Raw genomic sequence first — 9,057 nt, forward strand, 5'->3', positions numbered from 1 at the left:
TAATTTATAGAGACCTCACTATATACCTGTGAAGGGTTCAAATTTAGACCTTTACTCGGCACTTGAGCTTGAGCAGTGAGGGTTCTTTATCGTGCCAACGCCTCAGTTTTTAAAGTCTCATCCGAAAGACCCACAATTTTCGCTTCAAAGTGCCGAGTGCTTGGCGAAAGAACAATTGCTCCCTAATTTTTTATCGACTTAGATCAGTCGCAGCCGTGATTCGAACACACGACCTTCCGATCATGGAGCGAGCGATCTACCGACTGACCGACTGAGCTACCGTGACGGTTTCAAAGGTGTGAAATCTAACTGGCAATGGAGGGCTTCCTGTTCCATGATGTATCAGAATGAACTAATGGTTAGGTGTATTTGTCTAATATCGGTAGAGATGACTTCTTTAAACAGAAGTCATGGCATGAATAAATTCATTGGTAATTTTCTTGCTGTGAAACTGTCATTCTTTGACTACACGTAATTATTTATTACAAGGAGTGTTTGGAACATTTTAACCTAAATGTACAGGTCTAGTTGTTGAATGACAACAATATAAATAAAGATTTAGTATATGGAACATTCATAGAAAATATGAAATTTGCTGCAATCTTTTTTCTTTCAGTAACCTTTGTTTTTCTCCTTGTACTCTTTACACATTCTTTTGTATTCAGTTATAATCTAACGAAAACCATATGTTTCTAGAGAGGACTTAAATAGGCATCTGCTTCATTAAAATAATTATTAAAAAATATACGTCAGAAACAAAAATAATTATATTTGTAGATTTAAAAAAATATCTTCGTAACTCCATTCTTCTTCATCTTGTTCTAAACAAAAAATCCATTTCATTGTATGCTGCCCAAAAGAAAGAGACTACTTTTCGTACGAATATTATAGCTAGATCATATTGTAATCCTGCGATGGTGCCCATCTAATTAAAATGAATTCCTTTATCCAACTCATTGCTACACAAGCTTTGTTTACTTTCAACATTCAAATGAAATTAATATCCAAATTTTATGCAAACAACTCTAAACTTGTTGAGTGCTCAAAACATCGAAATTTATTTTTGCATGCGATCAGGGTATCTTTGCTCTCTCTCCCGTCTCCCTCTGCTTGATAAAGCCTGTAAAACACAACACTAATTCAAAAATAAAGGAGACATTCGAACGTGGAATATGTATGGTGACAAAGATCATTGTTGAACATATTTATCAAAGCAAAGAGTTTTACCTTATAATACTATCTGTAAACATTATGATTTAAGAGACGGAAATGTGAACATAAAACAGAAATATCTGTATATTACATGTATTCAGAACATCAAACAAAAGTATGTGGGTGTATATTTCATGTGTTCAGAACTTCAAACAAAAATATCTGTATATTCCATGTATCCAGCTTAATCAAAAGAAAAAAAAGTACGTACATACGAAACATTATGAATTTTTTAATCAAGTCTTCATGAAGACAACATGCTTGCTTAGTTACAATGTTCAATAATTTCTTCGATAGGTTAATAAATACATGTTCACATATATTAATTTCCTACGAAAAACACACAAGCATAATTAATGATTTGTAGCAATAGAATAAGTTTATTTGTATGCATACAGTTTACAAACGTAAAGGATTTACTTGGCAAATCCTGAGGGAAAACAGCAAAAATAAATCATCACCTTGCACACACGAGGTCACTGTAGGTTACAGTTATCTACATAGCGTAGCAATCACGGTCTTGTCTAGGAATTGGAAATTGTTGTTACATAATTATAATGAACAAAAACTTTTTTGGTTCCTGGGGACTGAAAACAAGGAAATTCTTAATTTTGTGGGCAAAATTTTAAAGATAACATGTTATGGTAGTCATATTTCTTTTATATAATGTATTTTTTAAAACCTGAAATAGCATTAAAATAAGATTATTGTTAAAAATAAGCAATGTCATGGACTAATAATTATACTGTATTTCCTTATTCTTGAAAATAATCATTTCATTTTTGACTATTTTGGCCTCTAAATAAGAAATAAATATTTTGTTCTGTTCTGTATTGTGGTCTGATGTCAGGATTTGACAATAAGAACAATTTTCGAATGACATTAATCTTTATGAAACATTTGTTTGGACTCGCAAAAATTAAGTCATTATGATATTAATCAACTTCATCGTGGCTATTTTCACCGATTGTAGCCACTTGACCATGCCGTAAGGTAAAAAACGATCCAGGCTGTAAGTTTTTCTCTCTTAAGGTTGTTGCTACTCTTTTGACACATTCATCGTATGGCTGAAATATAATTCGAACAATCATAAATGAAGAAAAAGAAAAGAATATTAAATTATACTTAAAATACTAGACATATATCAATGGAAATTATGTAACGATTTTAAAGGAATTCGATCATTCCTTAAGCACAATCATCTTGGTTCATACATTTGAAAAATTATTTTACCATTATACCTTTTTCTGTTAAAAAATGATTTCAAATATATCCGAGGGTCAATTATATGCCATTGTATTTTTTTCAAACATACATTTGTTCACTAGTTTACTACCGATTTTTCTCTGTATAAATTATCTTAGTGAAAATATTCATAATTGGGGGTTAGATTACTTAAATTCAATCGTTAGCTTGTACTTTTCAATAGACTTTTAGAAATAATTTCCTTATATTTCTGAACTTCTACATAGAACATACGTATAATATTTACATGTACCTCTAGAGCCATTCTAAATGTTCCCCAGTGTATTCCTAGCGAGAACTTAGCCTGGACATCTTTGTGGATTTGTACTGCTTCCTCCGGATTTACATGGTGATATTTTAAGAAATCTCTGTAAGTATTTATCCATTAGAATGAAATAATGCAATACATCTTGACGCTTGTCAAGCAAAACTTGTACAAAGAATAGTATATGTATCCATGGATATGAGAAAAATAGCCAATTAATGGTTTCCTAAGGGAAATTTTTCCTCAGGCGGGAACAAAATGATAAAAAAAAACCCAAAAGGACATTCATATAACCTTCTAGGTAATGTTTTACCTTGGAGCATATGCGCCTATGGGGATAGCAGCCAATGTCATTGGTCCATATTTTTTCCCTATCGTTTTGAAATCTTTGGAATATCCGGTGTCCCCAGAGAAGAAAAACGTTGATTTCGGTCCTTTTACCACCCAACTTCCCCAGAGACTCTGTATATAAAAAAGAAACTGATTTCCATTTTACCGGAATATTGCAAATACAAACAAGTTTACTATATACTCTATCTTTACATTATAAAGGCCTACTTAAATACTTTTCTTGAAAAATGTGCAAGAAAACACCATGCATGGCATTTTGATGCACATTGCCAAAAACAAACATATTTACCTTGTTCCTGTCAAATAATGTTCGTCCTGAAAAGTGTTGTGTTGGTGTGCAAGCAATTAAGAATTCTTCTTTGCTTTTAAATTTTACTTCCTCCCACCATGAGAGCTCTGTAACTTTTTGACATCCGGCACTCTCCATCCAGGGTTTTAAGCCAACTGGGACAAACCAGTGTAAAGAGTCACCAAACTGTTTATTCAGCTTTTGGACAGAGCTATAGTCCAAGTGGTCATAGTGTGAATGACTAATCAAAACGACGTCAACTTTTGGGAGCTCCTCTATTTTACATGGAGGAGGGCGATATCGCTTGTTTCCTCCAATCCAAGAAAATGGGGAACAACGTTGGCTAAATATAGGATCAGTGAGAACTGATATACCGTCAAACTGCACTAGGACTGTTGCATGACCAATCCAGGTCATCTGGATCCCCGAAACTGGAGGATTGCACAATTTACCAAAATCTGGTCTCTCCACCGGAAGTTGTTCATCCAAAACCTGAAAAGAATCGTTTACAATTCTAGGTATATTTATAGTTTATTTTTGTGAGTTTTTCCAAAGTAAAACACATTATTTTTTAAAGTATTTCACTTAAAAAAATTTAACGTATCAATTCTATATGCTTCATTTTTATTATAAAAACGCGTTACTGGTTACGAAATATATTTCTTATTTACCACACTATCAATGATTATCCTGCTTCAAAAAGGGAAGTCGCCCGCGTGGCGCAGTGGTTAGAGCGTTTAATTGCTCTAGAGTCGCGAAGTAAGGAGTTGATCCTTACGTCATGGGTTCGAATCCCACTACGGGACGTGGAGAATGGTCCTTCGAATAAGACCGTATAAACCGAGGTCTGATGTCGCAGTAGGTGCTGGCACGAAAAAGATCCCTCACTTCTCAATGGCCCTGAGTCTAGAGTATAGGTCTAAAATTTGCAGCCCTCCACCGGCAAGTGGCGGCGTCTCAATATGAGTGAAAAATTCTCGAAAGGGACGTTAAACAAACAAACAATCAAAAAGGGAAGCCTTTACAGTAAATTAAAGCATCGGAATATAAAAGAAATCAAACTGATTGACGAATAGAAAGTCTGACTTACTTCAAGTTTATTTCAACAATTTGGCAAGTGAAACTTTGAAATATTAAAAAATAATTTTGATATTATTTATCCTCTAAATAATGACAAGCTTTTAAAAGTGGAAGCTTTTCAACTATGAGCCAGTCTTTAAGTTTTTCATTCTTTTTATCATAAAAGTTTCCTTGTTTGTGGTTTTAGCTAAAAATATATGTACTAAATATTACACTGTATGTCCATTGACCATAAATACACATGATACTTTTGCTTCATGCCTACATGTTCTTGTAATTTTATATCCTCAAGTGGCCATGGAAGATATTGGTTTTTTGTCTCATGTAATCATAAAAAAATCTTTTTTGGGTTTATTTACAAGAACTGCACAAAAGGGAGGATTCGTTTTCAGAAATCCTTACATTTTGTACTTTGATGATGCGTATGTAGATTATTGTAATTCGTGAAAATAAGCTAAATCAGGAAGGTTAATTTTGCAGATACACTCAGTCAACAAGACACAGAAATAATCCATCTTCTTGTATAAAACATAAGTTTTAGCCGTACCTGTACCTACTCTCAAATCGACATCTGACAGGTTTCTGTACTTGTTTCCAATTTTCTTTTCTTTAATTATTTTGTATCTTGTATGTGTAGAGACATTTTATGTGCCTCTGCTTGGGATTGAACCCGGGGCCTCTGGCTTGCCAGTCCAGTGCTCTACCAATTGAGCTAAAGGGTTAACCCACTAGCCCAAGCTAGTAGGAAGCCATGTATCTGACACTACCACATTGTCCCCCTCCAGAGAATGAGATGTCCTCATCTCTTTTGGGTGCCGACGCCTGTGGGGCGAAGTTCTGGGGGCAATCACTTTTACCCACCACAGAACACCCGGGCCCCACGTTGGATGCCAAATGTAACAGAGACATTTTATGTGCCTCTGCTGGGGATTGAACCTGGGGCCTCTGGCTTGCCAGTCCAGTGCTCTAGCAACTGAGCTAAAGGGTTAACCCACTAGCCCAAGCTAGTAGGAAGCCGTGTATCTGAGAGTATGTGGTAAAGTGTAAATATTTGAAAAGTGTATATATTTTTAGTATTTTAGGATTTTGTGTTTATTTGATATGTTTAGTAATATTATCTACAAAACAATTTTGATATTATTATTTACAGGAAATTTATTTAATTTAACTTATTTATATTTCAGCAGTTTATTATTTATTTAAGCTATATTATACTTTAGAAGATATAATTATTTAGGAATTTCTATAGTATAAATAAATATAAGTTTCCCTTATAGTAATTAACTTTGAGAGGTCAGTGACCTATGAAGTGACCCATCAGTGAGTCTAAAGTTGAAAAACTATTTTTATAAATTACTTGTATAACTGTAATGTGATTAATAGTAAAATTAGGAATTTTATCTTTTGTTTCATATAATTGAAATAATTCTTTCAATTTAAAAGCATGGGTATTTTTCATTAAATAAAGCAGTTATTATTAGTAAAGATTTTTATAGCAGCTAAGGGAGATTACACATTGTTATGCATTCCTTATAGGACTGTCACAGCTACAGGTATAATGTACATCCAGACCTTTTGATCATATTAAAGGTAATTTATGTGTTTTATGTTTATGTGTTGTTCCATTATATGTATGTGTTGACAGAACTTTTTTTTTTAATGTTTGTCATGCATGTCTATATTTTATGTTGAATTGAATTTCATGTGTATCATGTCCAATGCATGAAAGTGTATTTGTGTTAATGTTCAATATGAAATCACATAAGATTATTTGATTCAGAATTATTTAATATCAGATAATGTTTTTGATAATTATTATGATTTTTTATTTTAAAGGACTAAACTAATAAAAGAAATATTTTTATGATAAATTGATCTGTGATAAAGAAGTGGTAATTATTTTTAAGTCAATTTAATTTAAAGAGAATATGAATCATAAAGTATGAGACTTATTATAATGATGATATACTATAATGGAGTTAAATGTGTATTTTTAGCTTGTCTAATAATTGTTATTGTTATTACAGGGTCTACTATACTATTACTATACTCTACCATATTATACTGTTACAATTATTTAATAAAATACAACAATGAAGCAAGCATCAACTTCATTTTTATTCAACGAACCCTATTACATATGCAACGTACGTATGTCCTTCGATCACCCTCTAAGTACGTTTTTATTAACCACTTACTAGCAACAACAAATAAAATTATATTGCATTTTAATAATCATTTTGTTTACCTTTTTACTTGGAAGGTTTCCAGAAGTTACAAGCAGTTTCCAAAGAAAACCAAGTGTCCTTTTACTTGCAATACTCGGCAATTCTTGATGGTTCCAGGGATTCTTGTATTCTCCATTTTCATATATGGGTCTGGTCAGAATTAAGTCCTCGTTGTTAGAATCCATTTGTTACTTCTCACATAATTTCCTAAAAAATAAAAAAATCCTGAGTATGTCTGCACTACACATGCAATTGCCAATAAAAATTAAGCTTCTCATAAAAAAGTTTTCCAAATAATCTTATACAAAATGAATAATTTAGCAAAAAGTTCTTTAAATTTAAGATACAATATCAAATCTGAGCAAATCTGAGAATTGATCCGGATATTTAGTTCTTGTTCAACCTAATGCAACTGATCATTCCTATGGCGGATATATAATCTTGCAGTATAAAAAGAAATAATCATGTTAAATGCATGACCAATTTCTTAAAATTTTGTCTACTACATTGCAAAAATATAGTTTCCTGTTTAGACTGCTTTATACATGTAGTAGGCTGGTAGTAAGTTGCAACATGAGATAAAAGTATGACATGTGTAACCCTGATGCCATCACTAGATTACAATTGCTTATGGAAATCTGTATTTTTAACATTTTGTGGAAATTTTAATAATCTAACCTGGGTATAACTTTTATGATTATTTATTAGAATTTATGTAAATTTCTTAGAAATCGGTAAATGTATTATTATTTTTTTAAAGAAGTGATTATTATTGGACGTTTTTAGACTGTTATATGAATTAAGATACATGTACAAGATCTGTCAGTATTCTGAAAATAAACAAGTTAAAATCGATAAAAAATGTTATTCAGGTGTAAACAGAACCTATCAGTTCTAGGGATTGACAAATGTATGTTTCACTGTTTATTCTCGGGAGATATACAAAGACGGCGCTTTCCCTTCGTGATTTGGTAACGGGACGTTTCGCCCCTATTGACGTTTCGCGCCGAGACCACTCGCCCCAAAAGACGTTTCGCGCCGAGACGTTTCGCGCCCAGTTTAATCTACATTGTCTACAACGATATATTACGATGTTTTAAGATAAATATTTATATATAAGGTTAATATTGACTGTGTTAAAAAAAGTTCTAAGGTTACTAAAAAACTTTTATGTTTTAAAAGTTGTTGAAAATAGGCTTATACCATAATTAAATGTATAATTATCCATGTGCAGATATAATTATGTTTATTCAGCAATCATAATTGTCTGATTCAGTTTTGTAATTAGGGTGTTATAACTATAATTTGGAGATTCTTCATCATGTCAAGATAAAGAGGAGAATTAAATTATGAGACGGGTGTCAAGTTCATTTTACCGTTGCTCAATAGCTAGGATGCACACTGACTCCAATTTTCTTTGCGATTTTGAGTAATGCTATATAAGCATGATAAGTGATTTGACTTCAATAAATTTTTATCCCCAATTAGCTCTCGTATATATACAAGTGTTGTACAGTACATAAAGTATTTTTTATAATTAGTTTGACTGATTTTCTTCAGAACATTTGACAATCAAGACAAGCTTTTGCTGACCCATTTATGATTGAGAACAGTCAACTAGCGCCAAATGTTGGATTCATTAGACAAGAAAAAGAAATAAAACTAAACAATAGCCTATATTTGATCTCGAGCAAATCTTGTGTGTTGACACATTCAAATTATATTAAACATGTTAAAGTCACGCTTATTTAAAGTCAATAAAAAAAGTAGTTTTATGTTGTAGAGAAAGAATGTTATATATAGGTAAGTTAATTACAGGGTACTTACAATTACTTTCGTTTCAAAAACTTTTACCTACAGTTGTATATGAACGCCAAAGGCAAAGGAACATGTTTGGGGCATACCAATATACGATAACTCGGTCTCGTCGTAATGCGATGAAAAATGGGTTCAAGTGTTCAATATGTTAATAGTAATCAAATTGCTATGAAATATGAGGATATTGTTAATATTTTAAAATATTTTTGACGTGTGAATACAAAAAAAAAGAAATAAGAGTTGCAGTGATGATTTTATATTAAATGAAATATTTATAGATTGTAGTGAGACCTTTTACAGGTCTAGGCGGCCTCTGTTTTTGGAGGATAGATTTTATCCTCTGAAAACAGAGGATAGCGGTCTTGCCACCTACCGGAGTTACCCCCCTTTTGCTGTTCACGAGGAGATGAAAATTTTAACCAACGAACTATATAATCCTTGATTTTCAAGAAAGTCAGGTTAGCCTATGTGTCAAATTTTAGAGACTTATACTTTTAACCATTAAACACACAAATAAAGCAATTTTGTAGAGGTACATGTCGACAAAAACAATTTTGAAGAACATAAAC

General features: G+C 32.3%; 1 protein-coding gene across 1 annotated transcript; it reads right to left on the bottom strand.

The window, feature by feature from the left end:
- Window positions 1–1,571: 1,571 nt before the first annotated feature.
- On the bottom strand, window positions 1,572–8,548 carry LOC133194676 (N-acyl-phosphatidylethanolamine-hydrolyzing phospholipase D-like). Its single transcript, XM_061330581.1, has 6 exons — window positions 8,498–8,548; window positions 6,691–6,877; window positions 3,363–3,854; window positions 3,036–3,184; window positions 2,711–2,825; window positions 1,572–2,279 (listed from the first exon to the last, which is right to left on the bottom strand). Exons 2-6 carry the CDS (start codon window positions 6,853–6,855, stop codon window positions 2,148–2,150), a joined length of 1,053 nt encoding a protein of 350 aa, XP_061186565.1. The 5' UTR covers window positions 6,856–6,877; window positions 8,498–8,548; the 3' UTR covers window positions 1,572–2,147.
- Window positions 8,549–9,057: the final 509 nt, after the last annotated feature.

The sequence above is a fragment of the Saccostrea echinata genome, unplaced genomic scaffold (assembly GCF_033153115.1).
Source record: "Saccostrea echinata isolate AGI-Se365-2 ecotype Australia unplaced genomic scaffold, CSIRO_AGI_Sech_v1 ptg000029l, whole genome shotgun sequence".
Classification (NCBI taxonomy): Eukaryota; Metazoa; Mollusca; class Bivalvia; order Ostreida; family Ostreidae; genus Saccostrea; species Saccostrea echinata.